Source organism: Orcinus orca, chromosome 20 (genome assembly GCF_937001465.1).
Source record: "Orcinus orca chromosome 20, mOrcOrc1.1, whole genome shotgun sequence".
In the NCBI taxonomy this organism is placed as follows: Eukaryota; Metazoa; Chordata; class Mammalia; order Artiodactyla; family Delphinidae; genus Orcinus; species Orcinus orca.
In genome coordinates this window covers 58748249-58769528 of record NC_064578.1, presented here as the reverse complement: position 1 = coordinate 58769528, position 21280 = coordinate 58748249, and the positions used below count along the sequence as shown (strand labels likewise).

Here is a 21280-nt window from a genome sequence, read left to right as displayed (position 1 = left end):
GGTGGGGGACGGGCAAGGCGGCGCTTCCGGCTGGTGCGTGGAGCGTTCTGGGAGACATAGTCCGGCCGGGGAGGGAAGGTCGGCGAGTGCGCATGCTCAGGAGCGCGGAGCGGCCCGCTGAGCGCGGAGGTGAGGGCGGGGGCCCCTCAACCGGGAAGGTTCGGGCGGGGACGGGGGCGGCGGCCCAGCGGGATCGGGAGCGTAGGACAGGGGCCTGGGTGTCCCCCGTGGCCGGGCCCAGCGCTGTCGCGCGCGGCTCGTCAATCACTGCGCGTTGCCACGGCGACAGAATCTGGAGTCCCCGCCCCCAGTTGCCATGGCGGCACCCGGACCTGTCCCGGCTCCCTAAAGCAGAAGGTGCCCGCCCAGGCTTCTGGTAAATGTAGTTCAGGGAGCTCCGCAGGGCCGGCCAGATTACGGAGGCCCAGCCGTCTCCTGGGGTTTCAGGTTGACTTGGAACCTTGAGGAGCGAAGGTTAGACCCACGGGATCAGGCGGCCCTCGAAATCGAATCCACTTCCTTAATAAACTCAGATCTCTCTACAAAGGTTGCACTGTACCTCCAGTTGCATAAGGAGCAGCGCGAGTGTGGTGGGGGTGGGGGAAACGGAGGTTCACAGTGGCACAGCGACAAGCCGAGGTTACGTGGCAAATAGGCTGGGCAGAATCTCCGACTTTCCTTGCAGGCTCCGAGTCCAGTGGTCTTGGCTCCTTTGTAGCTGCCCTCTGAAAACTCCCCTGTTACCTCCTAGTCCCACCTAAATCAGGAAACGGAGGAGATAGTGGGGCATTGCGTGTTGTGACAAGTCGGGCTCAGAGAACGGGGCTGAATGGGGGGAGAATGGTGTCTGGGTGCTGGGCCATACAGGTGACCTTGCACAGGTGTGGGGTGGTGCAGGTGCAGTCAGGCTGCGCTGTGAAACCGCGCTGGGAGGGGAGTGGTCTGAGAGACAAGGCGGGAGACTGGACGCTGCAGTGATAGACTGGCGTTGGTGGGGGAGGGGTGGTAGTGGTGTAGATGCCTAGGCAGTGGATGTTGTAGGTGGCATTCACCTGGTAGAGAGAGGGATGCAGAGCAGGGGTTAGGTGGTGCATGTAGAAGAAACATGGGCTTTGGGGGAGAGACGAGGTGCCTTCTGGGCCTAAGAAGCAGCCCAGGAACAGGGGGCTACCAGAGACTCTGCACAGGCCCAGCTAGAGAGGCTCACCGAGGGCTCACCAGCCCCACGGCTCCTTGGTACGGGACTGCCTCTGTGCCTCAGTTTCCTCATCCTCCTTCCACTTGGCAGGTCTCGGGATTCAACAGCACAGCATCCAGTAGGCTCTCAATAAGCATTTGTCACCACTGTCCTCATCGCAGCAGCCTCATCCCATTCCTCCCCCAGGGAGAGACACTGGCCTCAGAGCTCCAGCCTGGTCTTTCCAATGAGGCCCACAGCTCTGGGCTCCCCGGGCCACGCACCCCCAGAAGATGAGGGGCCCATCACGGTGAAGCTGGAGGAGTCTGAGGAGGAGGGTGAAGCCGCCCCATGGGATCCCGGCCCAGAGGCTGCACGACAGCGTTTCCGGCACTTCCACTATGAGGAGGCAGTGGGTCCCCGCGAGGCGCTGGCCCGGCTCCGTGAACTCTGCCGCCAGTGGCTGCGGCCCGAGGTGCACTCCAAGGAGCAGATGCTGGAGCTGCTGGTGCTGGAGCAGTTCCTGGGCGCGCTGCCCCCCGAGATCCAGGCCCGCGTGCGGGGACAGCAGCCAGGCAGCCCTGAGGAGGCCGCTGCCCTGGTCGAGGGCCTGCGCCGGGAGCCAGGAGGGCCCCGGAGATGGGTGAGTCAGTGGCCCTGGGGTCGGGGCTGGAACAGTATGCATCTCTGCCTCTTCCTGGGAGGTGCTATGCTCAGCCAGACACTGGCCCCTTGTGGTTTGGAAGTGGTCACCTGCAGCAGACCCTGTGTGAGGGCAGACGGGGTTCCAGGGCCAGCATCACTGGCCCATCCCTCCATCACCTAGAGGCATGGACAAGGGATGCAGGGTGGGGAGAGAGGGTGGGTGTCAGCAGCAGGAGAGCAACTGCAGGTGGTCCCTTTGCTCCTTGCTCTGTCCCTGGTGGACATGGGTCCTTAGAGGACCTAGTCAGTCAGGACCCCTGGGGTCCCAAGATAGGGTGGATGCCCATGAACTCCCTACCTGAGCTCCTGATGGTGGGGGGCACCTCCCCAGGTCACAGTCCAGGTGCAAGGCCAGGAGGTGCTATCAGAGAAGATGGAGCCCTCCGACTTCCAGCCCCTCCCTCAAATCACACCTCGGACTCCAGAACCTGGACTTGAGATGCCCCGTGGGGCCACACAGGAGTCGTCACTGGGCCTATGGGTGAAAGAGGAGCCTGGGGTTACAGAGGATCCAGGTGAGGGTAGGTAACGTGCCCATGCATTGGCGGTCCCCACATCCCGCCCAGCCAGTGGCCGTCATTATCCCTCGCGTGCCAAGCCCAACTGTCACCACTGTGGTTCCTTCCATGTTCTCAGCTGGCATGGAGCTGACTATTGGGGTTTCCTGGTGTGGGAGGCATGTGGGGTTCACTCCCTGAGGAGATCCATTGGGGGACATTAGCCGATTGCTCGAGAGCAGACAGAAGGCTGGAGTATGGGTGGGCACAGCGGAGGGAGGACCCCAAAGTGCTGGGGAGCGTTCCCTTCTCTCATCCGCCTCCCAGACAAGTGTCAGACATGCCCACCCACACTCTCTGCCATTCCTGTGTGGACACTTAGAGCCCCCTTGACATGCCCAGCCCCAAGTCTACACCCGGCTCTTGCCCCATCTGGACCCCAGCACCTGGCACACCACTGAAGAGGGCAGCAGGGTGGGGAGCCCCTGGAGCTGCCTGACCCCACCCTTCCTCTCCAGAGCTTCTGGACTCTGGGCCTCTAACCAACCCCCAGGAGGCCACTTCCACTGTCCTACCTGAGGAGGCCCAGGTGAGCCCCTGCTCTGGGAGCCTCAGTGGGTGGGGGTTGGGTAGGTCCCTCCCTGGGCCTAGCCAGACACAGGCGAGCAGTGACCACTGTGGTTTCAGGGCTGTGGCGTGGCGCTGGACCAGGCCTCTCCCCATAGTGAGACTGGGCCTGAGGGGTCCTCATGGACGGAGCACCCTGAGGCCCTGTGGCAGGAGGAAGCTGGGAGCATCTTCTCCCCGGGTGAGTTATATGGGGCCCTCCACACGGGCAGCACCACCCCGGACCATCCCACTCCTGGCCCTGCTCAGATGGGCCCCTTACTCTGGCATTCCCCGAGCTCCTCCATCGCCTGCAGCGTTCAACCTGCTTTAGCATCTCCTGCCCGCGAGAGCCAAGCCCCCCACTAACCTCATGGCCCCTCCAGCTGCTGCTCCCCGCCCCCAGTAAAACCTCCTGAGAGCAGGACTTGTGCTCCCCATGTCCGCTCCCAGCCCCGGCACCCTGGATGGCCCCCGGGTTCTGGGCTTGCATCCCACTGATTGGGGGGCGGGGCAGAGAGGGACAGCAGTCAGTACACAGGGTAGGCAGACAGGGGGGACCTTGACACAGGCTGGGGACTGGGCAAGACAGAGCGGTTCCCTGCTCTCAGGCCAGATGCCCTGTGCTGTCCACCTCAGCCACGCAGCCTACAATGGTCTGCCGTCGGCCAGGCTCCCTGTTCCCTGGACCCCTTCTCTACGTTGGTTTACTCCCTCGTTATTTATTTTATTTTTTTGGCTGCGTTGGGTCTTCGTTCCTGCGTGCGGGCTTTCTCTAGTTGCGGCAAGCGGGGGCTGCTCTTTGTTGCTGTGGGCGGGCTTCTCATTGCAGAGGCTTCTCTTGTTGCGGAGCACGGGCTCTAGGCACATGGGCTTCAGTAGTTGTAGCACGCGGGCTCAGTAGTTGTGGTTCGCGGGCTCTAGAGCGCAGGCTGAGTAGTTGTGGCACACGGGCATCGTTGCTCCGTAGCATGTGCATCTTCCCGGACCAGGGATCAAACCCGTGTCCCCTGCATTGGCAAGCGGATTCTTAACCACTGTGCCACCCGGGAAGTCCCACCCCCTTGTTCTGGTGAACCTTCCTGTGAACTCTGGTGTGGGAAGTAAAGTTCTGAGCTATGGTCCATATCTGAAACACATTTGTATTACACTGAATTTTGGCAGAAGAATTCTTTTTATTAACTCTCTCTCAAAACATTTTGTTTTTAATTGCTGTGAAACCGGGTCAAAACATTTTTTAGCACCACTGTTGGTGAGCCCTTAAAATTTGAAATTCACATTTCTCAGTCGTGGGAAACTGGCTTGCATTGTTTCTTTGATTTCCTTCCCCTCCATTGTTCTGCTCTCTTGTTTCTGGAATGCCTGTTACTTGGTTATTGGACTCTAGGACAGATCCTCCAATGTTCTCTTCACTGCGATTTCCCCATCCCTTTCTTTCTGCTCTATTTTCCAGAAAATGTCTTCAGTTATAGCCTCCAGACCCTCCTTTGAGATTTGCATATCTGCTAGCAGAGTTTTAATTTCCAGGAGTGTCTTCTTTCCCTGATCGTTCATTTTTTTTAACCACTTTCTGTTATTCTTACAGTTGTAACATCTTTCCTTATTTCTCTGAGGATAACAATAACTTGTTTTTTAAGCTTTCTTCTCCCAGTGTGGTCTCTGGTCCCTCTGGCAGCTCTGAGCAGATGGGTGAGGGTCTTATCGGCCAGGACAACAAATCAGGGCTGGAAGGGGAGGGTGAGGGGTTCACTCCCCAAGGAGACTCACTTCTTGGGAAACGTGAGTGGGTGGGTGGAACATGAGTGGATGCCACTGAAGCAGTCGTAGGGCAGTCTGGCTGGGCTGCTTGAAGGTACCCCTGCTGTGAGGATCTTCAGTTCTCTCCTCTGAGTGTTCTAAGAAGGCACTCCTAGCCTCTTGCCAGCATCCCGGGAGAGACGCTAGCGTCGCGGCGCCCAGTGTGACTTCCCTTAACTCCCTTGACTCCCTCAGGGTCCTCTCCCGCCCTCAACCCAGCCCTTTGCCAGGAAGCGAGAGGAGGTCCAAAAGTCACAGCTACAGCACTGCCCACCGCTTCCTCAGAATTCTGTGCAGACAGACCCAGGGCTGTTCCCTGCAGTAGCCCTGCCCAGCTTCAGCTTCAGCTTCTGAAACAGCTTCCCCAGCCCGCCCAATGCCCCTGCCCCTTCACCTGCGTGGCCAGAGGTACCTGGTACCTCCAGCTCCTGAACTTTTCAACGTCTGCGGTAAAACGGGTTGATTTCTTTCAGTCTTCCCCACTGCTGACTTACTATTCGCCTTCTCCAGTCTGCTGTACAGTTACCATTTGCCCATTTTGCTTTCCAGAGTAGAAAATATCAGGGATTTGTTTGTTTCCTCTCTTCTTCTCTTCATCCCTGTAGATTTTATGCCTTGAAAGAATAAAACAAAACCTTTATGGTGGTTTTTAATGTTGTTGCACAATGAAACAAATTTAAATAGATACCATTATTCCCCAGAAGTCCCCATTTGCTGTTTTTTATCAACAAGGATCCAAACTCATTCTTTTTTCATAGCGTCCTTGTTTTGTGGATACTGATCCATCCTTTGAGAATTTCCAAGTACCTTATGTTATTTCCGGCCTTGTTAGTTAGCTTGGTTTCCTTGGGTGTGAATGCTCCCACTGGGTGCACGTGGACAGCCTGCCCTGCTCAGCTCTGGGGGCTTCTTGTTTGTCCCTGCCCTAAGCATCATCCTGGGTGAGGGACTGCCACAGGGTCCATCATAACTCAACTGGAAGGCTCATCTGGGCCCCTAGCCATTCAGTGGAGATACCTCTGCAGCCTCACTGAAAGCAAAAGGTCCATGGATGGACTGGGCTCACCCAGGCTATGTCCTCAACCCCCAACTTCATGACAGAGCCTGGCTCTCATCCTCAGTCTCCACAGCCTTGGCACTGTAGAGCACCATGCACCAGGCTCTGGATTCCTGAATCTCACCGTCCTTTCTTGCTTTGGAGCTGCCCCACGTATTTTGAAAGCTCTTTTCTTATGTTCTGTCTGTCAGTTGCGCATGTTGAAGCTGAGAGAGTAGCATGTGATACATGCCCCTTCTGCTGTTTCAGTCTTCAGCTGGCTGGCCAGGCTTGCCTCATGCTGTGTAGCTGACACTCCAGCCTGGACCTGCTTCTCTTAGCCCACAGCCCCACAGTCTCTCTGCTCTCTCCAGCCACACCGGCAGTTCCACCCCAGGCTCCTCGGCGGGTTCTTTCTCTGCGGCCCCATTCTTTCCTCAGGCTGCACTCTTCCCCAGACAACCACAGCTCACCTCAGCCACCTTGGCCTCCCCATAAGGTCTCCTGGCTGCTCCCCTTGCCCTCAACCGAACATCTTCTGTGCAGCCAGTGCTTTTATCAGGAGAACAGTTTGAATTGCTAGGACATTCATGTGTTAGAAAATTCAGAAAGCACAAGGGAGTATACAGTGGAATGCCCCTCTCCTGCCTGTATCACATGGTCCTGCACCCCAACAGCCAACATCACCGGTTTTTTGTGCGTACTTCCAGAAAGATTCTCTGCATAGAAGAACAAACACAAATTCAGGTGCATACTCATTTCCCGTTTTTAAAACACACGTGGATGCTTAATCTTCACAATGTTCCACGCCTGACATTTTTCGTGCATCTTCCCACTTGAACACACAGCAGCGAGCGCCCTCCTCTTTGTGACAGCTGCATAGAGCCCACTGGGGCTCACCGTGGACACACTTGTTTATCCATCCAGGCCCCTACTGACATTCCTTTGGGTTACTTTTCAGTGAGAACTGAGAAACCTCCTACACCGACCATTTCACACAGGGGGAACACAACTGGTGGAGAAGTACCTAGACGTGGAACTGTTGGATCAGAGGGTGGGAAATTGGACATTCTGATGCCCTTTGCCACACTAGCTTCTGTTTATGCTGGCGAGCGGGGCACACGAATGCTTGGGTTCCTGGAGTTAGGCTGTGGAAACGGTAACGAGCACGGCCCTAATACGCACTTTGCTTCCTAGGAGGGGCCTGAGCATATTTTACGGAATTTAAGCATCCGTGACATTTCCTTTCTTTTCCTGCCCTTTCCCCACGTTTGTCAGGTTGTCCGTCTTTCTTGTTGATTGACCGGCGCACCTTACTCTGGTTACTTAGTCCCTTGCCTCTGGAGAGTTCGCAGTTTGTCATTCGTCTTTTGACTCGGAGGGTTTTTGCTGTGCACAGATGATTTCCTTTGACACAGTATAATTTTTCTGAGTTTTCTTTGGCATCTGATAGGTCTTCTGTCACCTACTGAAGCCCTTGCTAGTCTCCCAGTCTCCTTGCTTTAACTTCCTTCTTCTCCGTTGCCTGTGCTCACATCGCCTCCCTTCCCCAACATCTAATGATGGAGTGCTCACAGCGTGGCTGGAACCTGCTCCTTTTATCCGCAGACACCCACCACTGTCTGATCACATGCAGGCCCAGGACTCCATAGGCCATGTACACACCACGGCACCCGTGTTCACCTTTCCCGGCAGACTGGGCCCGACTCCTGTGCCCCACAGCCTGTGCGTGCCCTCTGTCCCTCGGGAGTCCCGTGGCATCTCAAGGAAGGCACGACAGACAAAAGTCCTGGTTGCCTGCATTCCCTGCCTCTGTCCCCTGCCCTATTCCCTTCCTGTTGGCTCCACTTCCAGCCTCCCTCAGACCCACCCACAGCTCTGCATTTGTGGAAACCATCATCAGCCACCCGGACAGTGCAAGGGCCACCTGCCCCACCTTTGCCCTACAGCCCTTCCAGAAAGGCGGTTTTTACAAACTTAAGTCAGACCTGGAAAGCCTGTCCCCAGCTTTTCAGTCTTCCACCTCCTGCAAGGGTCTGTCCTATTGTCACCTCCTTAGGGAAGCCTGCACAGATACAACCCCTGCCCCTGCCCACGTCACTTCTGTCTGCCTCCTTGGTCAGTTTCAGGTCGCTCTAGTTCGCACCGTTTCTGCAGGGCTGGAGTGGCTCTGGGCACAAGTGGGTTCTCTGTCATGAATGAGTGGATCCCCTTCTGCAATGCAGGGTTTACACTCCAGATGGACAGCATCTCTGCTGGCCCAGACACTGTGAGCCCCCACATCCACCTCCCCTGGGACCTCGGCGTGGCCAGCCTCACGGGCCAACTCGAGTCACCCTCCCTCGAAGGTGGCTTCTCGCACGCGCTGGTGCTCTCCAGCGACCCGGGAGGTGAGCAGGACCCCACGTACGATCCCCGCCAGGGCGTGGGCCCCGGGCTGGCCGCCGCTCGCTGGCGTGCCGCCAGGGGCCGGAGCCGGGGTCGAGGTCGCCCCAGCACAGGCGCCGGAGCCGTGCGAGGTGGCCGCTGCGACGTGTGCGGGAAGGTGTTCAGCCAACGCAGCAACCTGCTGAGGCACCAGAAGATACACACGGGAGAGCGGCCGTTCGTGTGCGGCGAATGCGGCCGCAGCTTCAGCCGCAGCTCGCACCTGCTGCGCCATCAGCTCACGCACACCGAGGAGCGGCCGTTCGTGTGCGGCGACTGCGGCCAAGGCTTCGTACGCAGCGCGCGCCTGGAGGAGCACCGGCGCGTGCACACGGGCGAGCAGCCCTTCCGCTGCGCCGAGTGCGGCCAGAGCTTCCGGCAGCGCTCCAACCTGCTGCAGCACCAGCGTATCCACGGCGACCCCCCGGGCCCCGGCGCGGCACCCCCGGCGCCTCCTGGCGCGCCGGAGCCCCCAGGCCCCTTCCCGTGCAGCGAGTGCCGCGAGAGCTTCGCACGGCGCGCCGTGCTGCTGGAGCACCAGGCGGTGCACACAGGCGACAAGTCTTTCGGCTGCGTGGAGTGCGGCGAGCGCTTCGGCCGCCGTTCGGTGTTGCTGCAGCACCGGCGCGTGCACAGCGGCGAGCGGCCCTTCGCCTGCGCTGAGTGCGGCCAGAGCTTCCGGCAGCGCTCCAACCTCACGCAGCACCGGCGCATCCACACGGGCGAGCGGCCCTTCGCCTGCGCGGAGTGCGGCAAGGCCTTCCGCCAGCGGCCGACGCTCACGCAGCACCTGCGCGTGCACACGGGGGAAAAGCCCTTCGCCTGCCCTGAGTGCGGCCAGCGCTTCAGCCAGCGTCTGAAGCTCACTCGCCATCAGCGGACGCACACCGGCGAGAAGCCCTACCACTGCAGCGAGTGTGGCCTGGGCTTCACGCAAGTCTCGCGGCTCACCGAGCACCAGCGCATCCACACAGGCGAGCGGCCCTTCGCCTGCCCGGAGTGCGGCCAGAGCTTCCGGCAGCACGCCAACCTCACGCAGCACCGGCGCATCCACACGGGCGAGCGGCCGTACGCATGCCCCGAGTGCGGCAAAGCCTTCCGCCAGCGGCCCACGCTCACGCAGCATCTGCGCACCCACCGGCGCGAGAAGCCCTTTGCCTGCCAGGACTGTGGCCGCTGCTTCCACCAGAGCACCAAGCTCATCCAGCATCAGCGCGTCCACAGTGCAGAGTAGCCAGTGCGCGCTGCACCCCCTCTCCGCCCTCACCTCGTTCCTTCGTGCGGGGGGGGGGGCAGGGGGGGCTGCAGAACACCTACCTCGCGGGGATGCTGTGAGGCCTGTGATCACGTGGGTACAAGCCAGCCCTCTTAGGGCCCGGTGCCCAGTAGGTGCTCAATAAACAGTACACGGAACCTGCGTCTGGGTCTGCACCAATTCAGTTCCTCCCCACTTGCCTGGGTCCCTCTCTGCCCACCCCACAGGTCCACCACTTTCTTTGCAACCACATGATTCCTGTAAGAGCCAGAGGCCCCTGCAGATGTGGCCCCTAGCAGAGCCTGGCCACATCTGTGGGGTGCCCTCCTTGCACCACGGCTCCTGTACTATTTGCCCATGTTCCCTTCGACCCACACGTCTGCCGGCCAAGCCAACTGCCAGATGAGGACGTGGACTGGCAGCCAGTATCATCAGGTGCTGAAGTATCAAACTGGTGTCCAGCATGCCAGAGCCGGCCTGAGGATATGTGTTTATGAAACTTTAAACCTAGGGAGCCATTTCTTAGGTGTAAAAGCTACAAGGCTTTACCTGGGAATCCATATTCTTTCAAGGCTTTCCTCTGTTCCCCGCAGACTCCGGCCAGTCCGAGACCCGCAGGTGGCTGCAAGCCCCAGGCCAGTTCCCCAGCCCTCTGGTGATCGTTGCCATCATGCGCCATTCTCCTCCCTCCCTGGCCCCACGCACAGCCCCTAAGGGCTCCCGCACAGTGGGAGGTATCTATCGTGTGTTCAGTAACTAGTCACAGGATGCACAGCTGGCAGCGGCTTTCATGAAGATGGACAGATACTGCCAGTTCCAGTTCCGTGTCCTGCAGACTTGAGGGCCGGTGTCTCTGGAACCCTCCAACCTCTTCCTGTGCCACTGCTTCTTTTGCCCTATCTTCCCCTTCCATCCTATTGTTCAGGCCTTGACACAGTCCCCCATTCCACCCATGGGTGCTGTAAGTGCCAGAGACAATGGAGAAAGGCAGTTCCAAAGAGGGCATCTTCATGCAGCAGGGTCTGGCTTGGGACTTAAACCCCACTCTAGGAGGGTGTCAGCCTGCCCTTGGCCTAGAGGTTCCAGAACAGCCCTTCTAGGCCTGTATGTCCAAGCTTCTTCCAGAAGTGCAGCTGGACTCGCCCCTGCCACTTTGAGTGACCCTGATCCCCTCAAGACTTGGGCCCTGGTATCAGGGAAAGACAAGCCAGCCCGGGCCAGAGGCTTCCTACAGACATGCTAGAGAAGGCATGCTCCCTGCCTCAGCCCCCCTTCCTCCCCTCCCCCATTCCTCTCTTTTCCCCACCTCCCCGCTAGTCTAGCCCTAGCCAAGACCAGAGCCACTCTGGCATCTACTGCATCTGGCAAAGTCAGCAGCCCCCCCATGCAGGGGCACTCCTGTGTGGCACAGTCAGGGGTGGGGCGTCCCGGACCCTCTGACAGCACTCACGGTTCTCTCTGATCACAAAGGGGATTCTAGGAAACCTGGTCTAGAATCTGTAGAATCAGAGGGGAGAGGAAGGCAGGGAGGGGCTGGGAGAATCAGATCAGGGAAGGCACATGAATGAACACTGGGGTAGCCAGTGGTCTCAGGTTGGAGGAATGTTGCCGGAACTTTATAAATCCTGTAACATGGCTTATATATATATATATATTTTTTTACAATTTGTATGACTTTTATAATCTGAAACAAAGAAAACAAGAAAGCTCTCATCTGTGATCATCTTCGTGTTAATCATGAAGGGAAATCTATGCAGACACAACTACATAAAAACATGAAATTCCACACAGGAAAAATTACAGCAAACATGAAAAGCATGGAGACATCCGGCCAGGGCCCCACACCCGAAGCCTTGAGAAGTCCATGGACCCACCTGCCAAAACAACCCTCTGAGAAGAAGTCAACATGAACAGCTATGTGAGGGCCACCCATGAAAGGTCATTTCTGCAGCTGGTCAGGCACACCTTTGCAATCCAGTCATGTGGCTGCAGGTCGAGAACCCAAGTGTTACCATACTATCATCAAGGGCTGAGGTCTTGGACAGAATGACCACTTCGCCCCACTTGGCCAGAGCCATATGAGGAACCCAGGAGACGAATACCTAAGTACTGGTCATCTAAGAAAGCTACAACAGTGCCCAGCCAGCCTGTCCCTGGACTGTCTGTACCTGAGCCCATATTGTTCACTCTCAAGCCCAGCCTCCCCATGCCACGTCCATCCAATTATTCTCACCAGAAGCCCAGCCTCCCGAATCTATCCACTTCTCTCCACCCCCCAGCACTGTTCTGATCCCAGCCGTCCATCTCCAGCCTGGAGGCCCATGGCACCCAGCCTCTCTTCCCTGCCTACTCCTGCTCCCTCGTTCCCCAAACAGACACTTTCTTCCCAGTGTCAGCTCCCAGAGGCTACGCTAACAACCCTACGTGCACTTCCACCCTCACAACTCACCCGCCACGCTCTGCCCAGTCCCTCCAAGGCACTGGCCCCAGCTTCCCTCAGGACCTCTGCATGCGCTAAGCCCTAGGTTGCATCCTAAGAGGCTGCAGGCCCAAGGGCCACAGGCACCTTTGCCACCAAAACCACCTGTGCCTCTCTGCCACTTGAGTGGGGGCCACGAAGGTGACAAGGAATATACAGCTTAGCTGCACCACTTCCAACCCAGCCCCCTGGGTTGAGGGGATGAGGGGGATGAGGCCATCCCCTCCTCCCTGGTCCAGAAATCATGGCCCCCTTTGCCTAGCATTCTGTTGCATGGTCAAGTCTTCCCCCACTGGACGGTGGGGAAGCCACAAGATCAGAGATCATGTGAGTCAAGCTTTGGCTAGTCCTCTCCAGGGAACTAATTCCCCATCCCCAGATGGGACCTTAGCGGAAGGGCCTCAGCAACTGGCCTGGGGATGGGCACATGAACCAGGCTGGCCAATAGAAACCACCCCTGAGACTTTGGCTGGAAACCACAGTACGGTCATCAACCCTCACGTCCTGTACAAAAATAAATAATTAGCAAGAGCAGAGCGGATGAGAAGAACGGAGAGGGAGAGGGAAATTGAGTCTGGAAGAGCCCTCTGGGTCCCAGGACCAGCCATGTCTGAAGCCTGAGAACCCTGGGATGGTTGCAATCTTGTCAGCCCCAAACCTGAGCCGTTTGCAGCTTCTGATCTCCCATCCTCACTCCGGCGCCTCTCCAGCACTCAGCTCTCAGGGGAGTCAACGAAGCTGGGAGTGTGAAGCTAGGACAACTACAGGGCTGAAGAGGGGCGTGTGGGATGGTGGAAAGAGAATGGAAAGGGGCAAAAGGGGGAGCGGCTGCACAGACACCACTGGGATCAGTCCACGGAGCCCAAAGACGCCGAGGATACCTGGGCAGGGCCTCTGAGGAGGCTGGGGCCGGGATGGACGCCAAATCAAGACCCGAAGGCGTAGAGCCGACTCCCTGGGGTGAGGATGGGGCCGGGGTCGTTCGCCAAGAGGAGGCCATGGACTGAGCCTGCCCACCCCCAGCGCGGGCCCAACTGGGCCGCCGCGACTACTTCTCCCTTGGTGGTCCGTATGATGGCGGCACGTGGCCTCAGCGACTGGATGTGACGTGCGGCAGGAGCCTCATTCGGACGCGGGCAGGCTGAGAGACAGAGCCCCCGCCGCCCCCACGGGCCCGGCCCCCCGCCCCAACCACCAGCCCTCGCGGCACCGCTCACCGCCTGACGGTTCCCTTGGTGACAGCCTGAAATCGCAGAACCGCTCCGCGCCGCTTCCTCCCGCCCCGCCGAGGCACGCTGAGCCGTGATTGGAGGGGAGATTGGCCCCGCCCACATCTCACGCGCAGCCGGCGGAAGGTCGTAGGGCACCTCCGCTGGAACTGTAGACCCGCGCAGAGCGTGGCCCTCCCCACTTTCCGCTTCCGAAGTGTGTCAGCCTGTGTAAACCTCCACAGTGCTTCCTACTCTCTGACACAATACACGTTTTATTTGTTAGTTTACCTCAACCAGACTCTCTGCGAGAGGGTTCTTTGGGTTTGCGATGGGACACCGAAAGTGCTGGACCACGCATCCTCTAGGCAACGCCCCTGCCTTGCTCAGGCTCTGACCTGACCCAGCCTCAGTCTGTGAACCCCGGGGCCAAGTACTTCGTTTGGCCCGCCTACGCCGCCGTCTGCACAAGTGCAAGTGGGAATGGTTGGACCGCAAGCGAAGCTGCCCGCATCTGCCCCACTTAAAGATGGCGGCAACACCGCCCCACTCCCTGGACCCGCGGGCGTCCCCGGAAGTGACCGGCCGGCCCGGCCTGCGCGAACGGAAATACTCGAGCCTAGCCGAAGGAGCCCGATCCCCAAGTCCCATCGCGGAGCAACGCGGGGCGGTGGCGTCGGCGGCTGCGCAGGCGCACAGCGCAGGCCGGACGGAAAGAGCCGAAGCGGGCAGGCGGCGGAAATATCCGAAGCGGTGGGGCGCCCGAGGCCGTTGCGGACCTCCGCGCCGAAGCCGTTGCTGCCGCGGAAGCCGACCCTCCTCCAGTACACGGCCGTCGCCACCGCAGCCCCCGCCTCCCTCTTCCGACCCGAGCCGCAACCCCCTCGGGAAGGGAGCGAGTGAACGGGCCAGTGGCGCGGCCTGAGGACCCCGCGTCCGCAGCCGCCGCTGGGCCTGAGGACACCGGGGCGGGCGAGGGGGAGGAGGGAGCGGCGGGTGGGGGCGGGGCCGAGCGGACACGAGAACAGCCGAGTGGGCCCGAGTGCTGCCGAGCGAGCCCGAGGCGCGGGGCCAGGCCGGAGCCGACTACGGGAGCCGACGCGGGCCGCGCGGTGGGCGCGGAGCGGCGCGGCAGGCCGGGCGGGCGGCGGCAGCAGCCGAAGAGGCCGCGGCGGCGGGTCCGAGTGGCGGAGGCGGCAAGGGCGGCGGCGGCGGGGGGCCGGGTGGCCGGGGTCCCGGGCCCCGCAGGGGCGGCAGCGGCGGCGGCGGCAGGATGATCAAGCTGTTCTCGCTGAAGCAGCAGAAGAAGGAGGAGGAGTCGGCGGGCGGCACCAAGGGCAGCAGCAAGAAGGCGTCGGCGGCGCAGCTGCGGATCCAGAAGGGTAAGGAGTCGGGATGGGGGTGGAGGTCGGAGGTCAGGGCCTGGCTTGGGGTAATGCGGTCGCCAGGGGTCAGAGGTGTCAGAAATGGGGGGGCCGCGGATGTGGGGATCGGAGATCAGGGCCTGGGGATTGAGGGATCAGGGGTGGAGTAATAGTCACTGAAGTGGTCAGAGATGCGGGGCCGAGGATGGGGCACTGAAGGTATTTGGAAAGCCAGATGTCTGATATTAGGGACTGAGAATCTGAGGGTGGCAGTGTAGTGGGGGGACCGGGAACTCGAGAGTCTGCGGGGTCAGACGGGAACCTGGGTGAAAGGCAGAGGAGATATGGATAGTGGGGGCCGAGGATTGAGGATCCGAGTGGGAGATTTAGTGTTTTATGCTGGGGTCAGTGGGAATCAGAGTCAGGCGTGGTGAAGTACGTTCTGGGGCCTGGGTTTCGTGGGTCTGGGGGGGGCGTCACATGGCAATTTGGGGTTTAGGGTGACAGGAGGAGGAGGGAGGGACAGTGGGTGCCAGAGATTAGAGATAGGAGTAGAGTTGGGTTTAGACCATGGTGCTGGAGATGCTGGAAATCTTATAGTCAGAACAGTGTAAGGTAGGAGGGCTGGGAACTAACAGATCTGGGGGTCAGATGGGAACCTGGGTTTGGGATGATAGGCAGAAAGAGGAGTATATGGATCTTGGGGACCAGGGATTGGTGGGGGGATGATTTAGGGTGTGGAGGGGGAAAAAGGTCTTTGAGTTTGGGCAGATAATTGGGGACTCCTCTAGAAGGTGGGGGTTATGGCCAGGGATCCTGGGTGTGGGGTAGTCAGAGGTTCTTGGAGGGCACATGGGAGTGGGGGCATTTAGGAGCTGGGTTGCGGGGGGACCCAGCTGTTGGGTGCTGGGACTTAGGGCTGTGGATTCAGAAGAGTTGGAACTTACCCTGGGCCAGGAGCTCAAGCACAGTCACAATTGAACATGTGTGTTTGTGGTGTTCTGTAGATCCAGAAAAGCCTGCCTGGAGACTGGGGAGCAGAAAGAGCAGGGAGAGGGTTGGGGATGTGTCCCACTGCCCAGGACAAAGCTGGGGTCCTGGAGGAGGCTATGGAGGCTCTGCTGGCACCTGCACCTGCTCTGAACACCCTCCTCTCTCTCCCTCTTTCTTTCTCTCTGTTTCCCTTTTCTGCTGTGAAAACCTAGACATAAACGAGCTGAATCTGCCCAAGACGTGCGACATCAGCTTCTCAGATCCAGACGACCTCCTCAACTTCAAGCTGGTTATCTGTCCTGATGAGGTGAGGGCACACTCAGCTGGACTCCCAGGCACAGCGGGTGGCCCCACCTCAAGTAGGGATACCTGGTTCACCTGCCAGGCCTTGCTGGATGGGATCCCAGCTCCTCTTTTCTTCCTTCACAGGGCTTCTACAAGAGCGGGAAGTTTGTGTTCAGTTTTAAGGTGAGTCTCGGTGGGCCGGGGTGGCTCCCTGGGCTGAGGAAGCAACAGCTGAGGCCCCGGCCAGGCACTGCTGGGGCACCTATCCACCTCCCCTCTCTTTTCCTGGAGCCAGGTGGGCCAGGGTTACCCGCATGACCCCCCCAAGGTGAAGTGTGAGACGATGGTTTATCACCCCAACATTGACCTCGAGGGCAACGTCTGCCTCAACATTCTCAGGTGAGGGCACTAGCCCTCCACAGCTCCCCCCAGCCCTGCCTGCCAGGCACCCTTCATGGCCTTGCACTACACCAGTCTCTGTCCATTCCTTACCCCTTGTGGTGCGTGTTCCTCTGTCTCTTCATCTCCACATTTTCTTCCTCGTGGCTTGACCTTGGCTTTCTCCATGGTCTGTCCTTCTCTGCACCCTCCTGCTAGCTTCTCCCATCCGCACTGTCCCGTGCCCTGGGCCTGATCTGTCCGGTCCCAGCAGGGCCTCTGGCGGCTTCCCACTCACCAGCCCCTGATCATGATGTTCTCTGCCCACAGAGAGGACTGGAAGCCAGTCCTTACGATAAACTCCATAATTTATGGCCTGCAGTATCTCTTCTTGGTGAGTAGGGGCGGGGGCGCTGGGGCTGGGGGAGGTTGGACTTCTGCCCCTTGGGCTTGTTGACCCCCACCCATACCGGCCACAGGAGCCCAACCCTGAAGACCCACTGAACAAGGAAGCCGCCGAGGTCCTGCAGAACAACCGGAGGCTGTTTGAGCAGAACGTGCAGCGCTCCATGCGGGGTGGCTATATTGGCTCCACCTACTTCGAGCGCTGCCTGAAATAGGGTTGGCGCATACACACCCCTGCCAGGGCCACCAGCCCCGGCGTCCCCTGCAAATATTTATTGGGGGCCACAGGTGGGGGGGGGCATGGGGCAGCCGGTGGGGGAATCCCATGCCCTGACCTGCCACCCCTCCCTGCCACCCGCTCCTAGTTTTTTTTTTTTTTAAACCACCATGTGATTGAGGTCGGCGCTGCCTCCCCCGACCCGCTCAGCGATGGGAAATGAATTGGCTTGTCTAGCCCCACGCTGGGTGCTGTCCAGCCCCCCTAATCTGGGCTCTGGGGTGGGAGGTCAAGGGTGGCTGGGCACCCGGCACCCCACCCCTGCACCACTGGAGGTCCCGCCAGGCTATTAAAGGGGAATGTTACTGCATGGCCTCTGCCTCTTCCTTTTGTGGGGTGGGAGGGGCAGGTGATGTCCACCAGGGCTCCTGCAGCAAGCGCGGTGGGAGTTGTGTGATCACAGGTGGCGTTAGGGGCCCCCCCCCACCCCCGCATCAGCAGGCTGCCCAGTGCCTGGGGCAGCCCTGGGAGTCGTGAGGGGACCAAGCCCCAGGCCTCGGGCAGGGTGGGATGAATCCCACTCCGGAACAAAGGAGGGGCAGGATCCAGTAACCACAGGCTTCCTGGCCAGTAAGCCAACATACAAGAAAGTCCGCACCATCTCCTGTTCTGCCCCCTTCTGCCATGGGAGGGCCTGACGAGGAGAACGCTGTCTGGTGCCACCGGGTGCCTGAGGTCCAGAAACATCAGCGAGAGTCCTGGGTCCCTGAGATGAGCTGGGCCCTACAGTGGGTAACGTGGTGGGGTGCAGGGCCTCCGGGTGGCTGCCCGGAAGGGCGCCAACCCCACAAGGACCAGGACTCCGGCCGTGGCTCGGCTCCCTCAGGCTGGACTTGAACCTGTGGAACACCGAGTCTGCGGCACGGACACGGAAGCTGGTGCGCATGCGCCTGGGGCCGGTCTGGTCCCCGGCGCGTGCGCACGCGCGCTGTTGTCCCCGCCCAGCATTCCGGGCGCCGGCGGGGCGTGTGACGTCAGGTGGTTTAATCCGGAAACGGCGGCGACCGCCGACGCGACAGAACCGAGGGTCTGTTGGTGGGCGCTCCGGGGCTCCCAGCGAGAAGAGCGTGACCCGGAAACGGAAGCGAGTCCCTGTCGCAACTCCGGTGAGTGGCCCCTACTGGGGTGCGGGCCCTGGGTGGACGCGTGGGTGGCGGCGTACGAGGGCCTCGCCCCTCTCTGGGACCCGGCCTTATCATCAGAGGACCCCATGCTGTCTTGCCTTCAGTGGTCAACACCCCGAATGGCCCCCCAGGCTTTCCTGCGTGAACAAGGCACCCCAACACTTAGCATCCCTCCCTCTGTACAGGAGTCCGCAACGCCCCCCAACCTTATTCTCCGCGCCCAGATTCCCTCAGCATTTAGGACCCCCGCCCCAAACCGAATTCCATGCATACGCTGTCAGCTTCAGGGCCGCCCCCATCCACCCTGTTTCTAGCACTCGCAGCCTCCACCTCCTCCTGTCAGGGACCCTCTCAAGTGCCCTGTCCTTGGCGCTCAGGGTTCCAAGTGCCCCCTACCCCCGTCAGCCCAAACACGGCCATCTGCAGTCTCAGTCCACCGAACACGCTAGGGCCTCATCGCAGGGTCTGCAGGACGAGGTGGAAGCCTTGAACCTCTGTGGGGGCACTGTGATGGAGGAGGGGTTGGGGTGGGCACGTTGTCCCCACTCATGTCCCTGGGGCTACCCAAGTTCCAGACTCCACTCTTTTGGCCTTCCATTCACGCCTTTTCTCCCTGCTCGGCCCTTTCCATTTTGGGAGCCCCCATCTGTCCCTGCCCATACACAGTGTGACCCCAGCTCTGCCTCATGCCCTCGTTTTGGGCCTCACACCACTCTGCAGTAAGGCTTCACACTTGCCCCAGTCCTACCGGTGGGCTCCTGCGGCCATGGACCTGCTATTTGGGCGCCGGAAGACGCCGGAGGAGCTGCTGCGGCAGAACCAGCGCGCCCTGAACCGCGCCATGCGAGAGCTGGACCGTGAGCGACAGAAGCTAGAGACTCAGGAGAAGAAAATCATTGCAGACATCAAGAAAATGGCCAAGCAGGGCCAGATGGTAAGCTCGATTGGGCACAGCCTGGGACACAGGCCAGTGCTGTTGCTTGTTCAGACACTGGGGCTGCAGCAAACTGGACATGCTGAGCACCAACAGGGAGGTGCTTCTAGGGAAATGAAGGGTTGAGTGGGGCTTTCCCTAGTTTCAGGGTCCAAAAGGCTGCCTCTGTGGAGGTGGTAACAGAGCCAAACGTTGAGTAAGGAAGAGAGTGAGCCCGTGAAAATCCAAGTGGCAAGTGTGTCAGATAGAACAGCAAGTGTGTCAGATAGAACAGCAGATGCTCCATGAGTGATGGGTGAGCTCAGAGGAGTGGATGTGGGCCAGACCACTTGGAATCGTGGGCCACAGTGGGAGCCCACGTGGCATGGGATGCACTGGCCCTGGGGGCCAGTGAGCAGAGAGATGGGCACAGCCTGAACCGCTGGGGAGCAGCACCTTTGATGGGCGACAGAGTTTTGGCCTGAGCAGCTGGGTTGAGGCGCCATTTCCTGGGATGGGCAAAGCAAGGAAGAGCTCTGGGGAGGAAGTGAAAAGGTGAGGTTTGGAAGTGTTCGTGTGTGAATCAGGATCCTGTACTTGAGGTGAGGGCCTGTGTGAGGTGGAGGGAGACACACATTCTTCGGCCAGGAGAGAAATTCAGGAATGGGTGTTGACTCTATAGACATGGAGAGAAAAGGATCCCTCAAGGGTGGCCCCACCTTTCTTCCTCTCATTTCTGGAGCAGAGATGAGAAGGCCGCGGAGGAGTCTGTGCAGTGGTGACCCAAGAGGCATGAGGGCGAGAGGGAACAGTGGCCAGTGGGAGCAGGCACATAGGAGCCCCTGAAAGCCTCAGTGGGCATGGTGGAGTGGCAGTGAGCACACTCCCAAGGCTGGCTCCCTGCCACCTCTGTCCCCTCGCAGGACGCTGTGCGTATCATGGCAAGAGACCTGGTGCGCACAAGGCGGTACGTGCGCAAGTTTGTGTTGATGCGGGCCAACATCCAAGCTGTGTCCCTCAAGATCCAGACACTCAAGTCTAACAACTCAATGGCACAAGCCATGAAGGGCGTCACCAAGGCCATGGGCACCATGAACAGACAGGTGCGCCTCTCCCGATCCCCCTCCCTACCCCTGCTAACCTCAGGGGCCAGACTCACCCTCCTCCCACTTCCAGCTGAAGTTGCCCCAGATCCAGAAGATCATGATGGAGTTCGAGCGGCAGGCGGAGATTATGGACATGAAGGAGGAGATGATGAACGATGCCATTGACGATGCCATGGGTGACGAGGACGATGAAGAGGAGAGGTTTGGAGACAGGAGGCAGGAGGGTGGGGACAGAGGGGATGCCTGGCCCTCCGGGTGCCTGGCCCTCATAGTTCTTTTTTTTTTACCTAGTGACGCTGTTGTAGCCCAGGTCCTGGACGAGCTGGGGTTGAGCCTGACCGATGAGCTGTCAAGTGAGTGTCCAGACCCTGGGCCCTGTCCTGCGCGCAGCTCAGCCATCGCGCAGACCCTCCCTCTCCCAGCATTACTCCTTCCAGCAGGGGCTCTCTTCCTAACCCCCCTTCTCTGCAGACCTCCCCTCCACTGGAGGCTCCCTCAGTGTGGCTGCCAGTGGGAAGAAAGCAGAGGCTGCAGCCTCCGCCCTAGTCGATGCAGACGCAGACCTGGAGGAGCGGCTCAAGAACCTTCGAAGGGACTGACTGCACACACAACACACCCCCGTGCCACCCTAGGGAGCCAGCGGAGGGCCCAGCATTTTCACTGTACCTTCTGCAATAAAAGAAGTTGGCCACTAGTCTTGGGCCTGTGTGAGTGGCCTGATGTGAGCCAGGCTGGGAGTCTGGTGACAGGGCTGACAGGAGTTGCTCAGGCAGGGCTTGGTCATGTGTGCCACATTAGCTGGGGTATAAGACAGAGGACTGGAGGTTTTCTCGTTTTGGCGGGAGTGGACAGACCAAGCCTACCCGTCTTCAGGGCTTGGGATGTGAAAATGAGCAGCAGACACTGGCCCAGCACCCGCAAGAAGGCAGGCTCCCCAGACATCCTGGTAGCATCCCAGGAGTGCAGGCCTGTCCCCCAGGGATACACTGCCCAACTCCGCTTAGCCCAGCCCACCCAGCTCACTTTGATGAGCTGGTTGCGAGAAACAGTTCCAAGCCAGTCCAGGAAGCTCTCGGGGAGAATGAGCTGCCGTGCAGCACCTACCTGGGGATTCACCCTGCCTGCCCACAGGTTAGCCTGGGTCTGCCTACCTACCGGGTGACCCTCCTACCCACCAGACACTCCCCAGATCGCAAAGGGCCCAGGAGGGATGCTGCTCCCCACTCCCTGGACACCCAGGTGGCCGGA

General features: G+C 59.6%; 3 protein-coding genes across 5 annotated transcripts; all 3 read left to right on the top strand.

Moving 5' to 3' along the window:
• Positions 1-1424: 1424 nt before the first annotated feature.
• On the top strand, positions 1425-9662 carry MZF1 (myeloid zinc finger 1). Of its 2 annotated transcripts, none has more exons than XM_033411757.2 (5): positions 1425-1820; positions 2214-2397; positions 2898-2968; positions 3067-3187; positions 8044-9662. In XM_033411757.2, exons 1-5 carry the CDS (start codon positions 1425-1427, stop codon positions 9477-9479), a joined length of 2208 nt encoding a protein of 735 aa, XP_033267648.1. In that variant the 3' UTR covers positions 9480-9662. The 2 variants fall into 2 exon arrangements, with proteins under 2 accessions (XP_033267648.1, XP_033267647.1); XM_033411756.2 differs by having other exon boundaries at positions 2214-2403.
• A 4771-nt stretch (positions 9663-14433) lies between these two features.
• UBE2M (ubiquitin conjugating enzyme E2 M) lies at positions 14434-17199 on the top strand. Its single transcript, XM_004283250.3, has 6 exons — positions 14434-14569; positions 15757-15851; positions 15974-16012; positions 16125-16228; positions 16538-16601; positions 16687-17199. The coding sequence occupies exons 1-6, from the start codon at positions 14461-14463 to the stop codon at positions 16825-16827; spliced, it is 552 nt and encodes a 183-aa protein (XP_004283298.1). The 5' UTR covers positions 14434-14460; the 3' UTR covers positions 16828-17199.
• A 151-nt stretch (positions 17200-17350) lies between these two features.
• CHMP2A (charged multivesicular body protein 2A) lies at positions 17351-20726 on the top strand. Of its 2 annotated transcripts, none has more exons than XM_012538010.3 (6): positions 17351-17995; positions 18756-18947; positions 19850-20029; positions 20103-20233; positions 20324-20385; positions 20504-20726. In XM_012538010.3, exons 1-6 carry the CDS (start codon positions 17774-17776, stop codon positions 20629-20631), a joined length of 915 nt encoding a protein of 304 aa, XP_012393464.2. In that variant the 5' UTR covers positions 17351-17773; the 3' UTR covers positions 20632-20726. The 2 variants fall into 2 exon arrangements, with proteins under 2 accessions (XP_012393464.2, XP_004283295.1); XM_004283247.3 differs by having other exon boundaries at positions 17856-17995; positions 18734-18947.
• The last annotated feature ends 554 nt before the right edge of the window (positions 20727-21280 follow it).

Excerpts from the sequence above, each read along its gene's own strand:
- MZF1 (XM_033411756.2), top strand. The coding sequence starts at position 1,425 with ATGAGGCCCACAGCTCTGGGCTCCCCGGGCCACGCACCCCCAGAAGAT. Across the intron at positions 2,404-2,897 it reads TACAGAGGATCCAGGTGAGG|AGCTTCTGGACTCTGGGCCT; the intron begins GTAGGTAACGTG and ends CTTCCTCTCCAG. Across the intron at positions 2,969-3,066 it reads TCCTACCTGAGGAGGCCCAG|GGCTGTGGCGTGGCGCTGGA; the intron begins GTGAGCCCCTGC and ends CTGTGGTTTCAG.
- UBE2M (XM_004283250.3), top strand. The coding sequence starts at position 14,461 with ATGATCAAGCTGTTCTCGCTGAAGCAGCAGAAGAAGGAGGAGGAGTCG. Across the intron at positions 15,852-15,973 it reads TGGTTATCTGTCCTGATGAG|GGCTTCTACAAGAGCGGGAA; the intron begins GTGAGGGCACAC and ends CTTCCTTCACAG. Across the intron at positions 16,602-16,686 it reads GCCTGCAGTATCTCTTCTTG|GAGCCCAACCCTGAAGACCC; the intron begins GTGAGTAGGGGC and ends TACCGGCCACAG.
- CHMP2A (XM_012538010.3), top strand. The coding sequence starts at position 17,774 with ATGCGCCTGGGGCCGGTCTGGTCCCCGGCGCGTGCGCACGCGCGCTGT. Across the intron at positions 17,996-18,755 it reads GAGTCCCTGTCGCAACTCCG|TCCTACCGGTGGGCTCCTGC; the intron begins GTGAGTGGCCCC and ends CACTTGCCCCAG. Across the intron at positions 18,948-19,849 it reads TGGCCAAGCAGGGCCAGATG|GACGCTGTGCGTATCATGGC; the intron begins GTAAGCTCGATT and ends GTCCCCTCGCAG.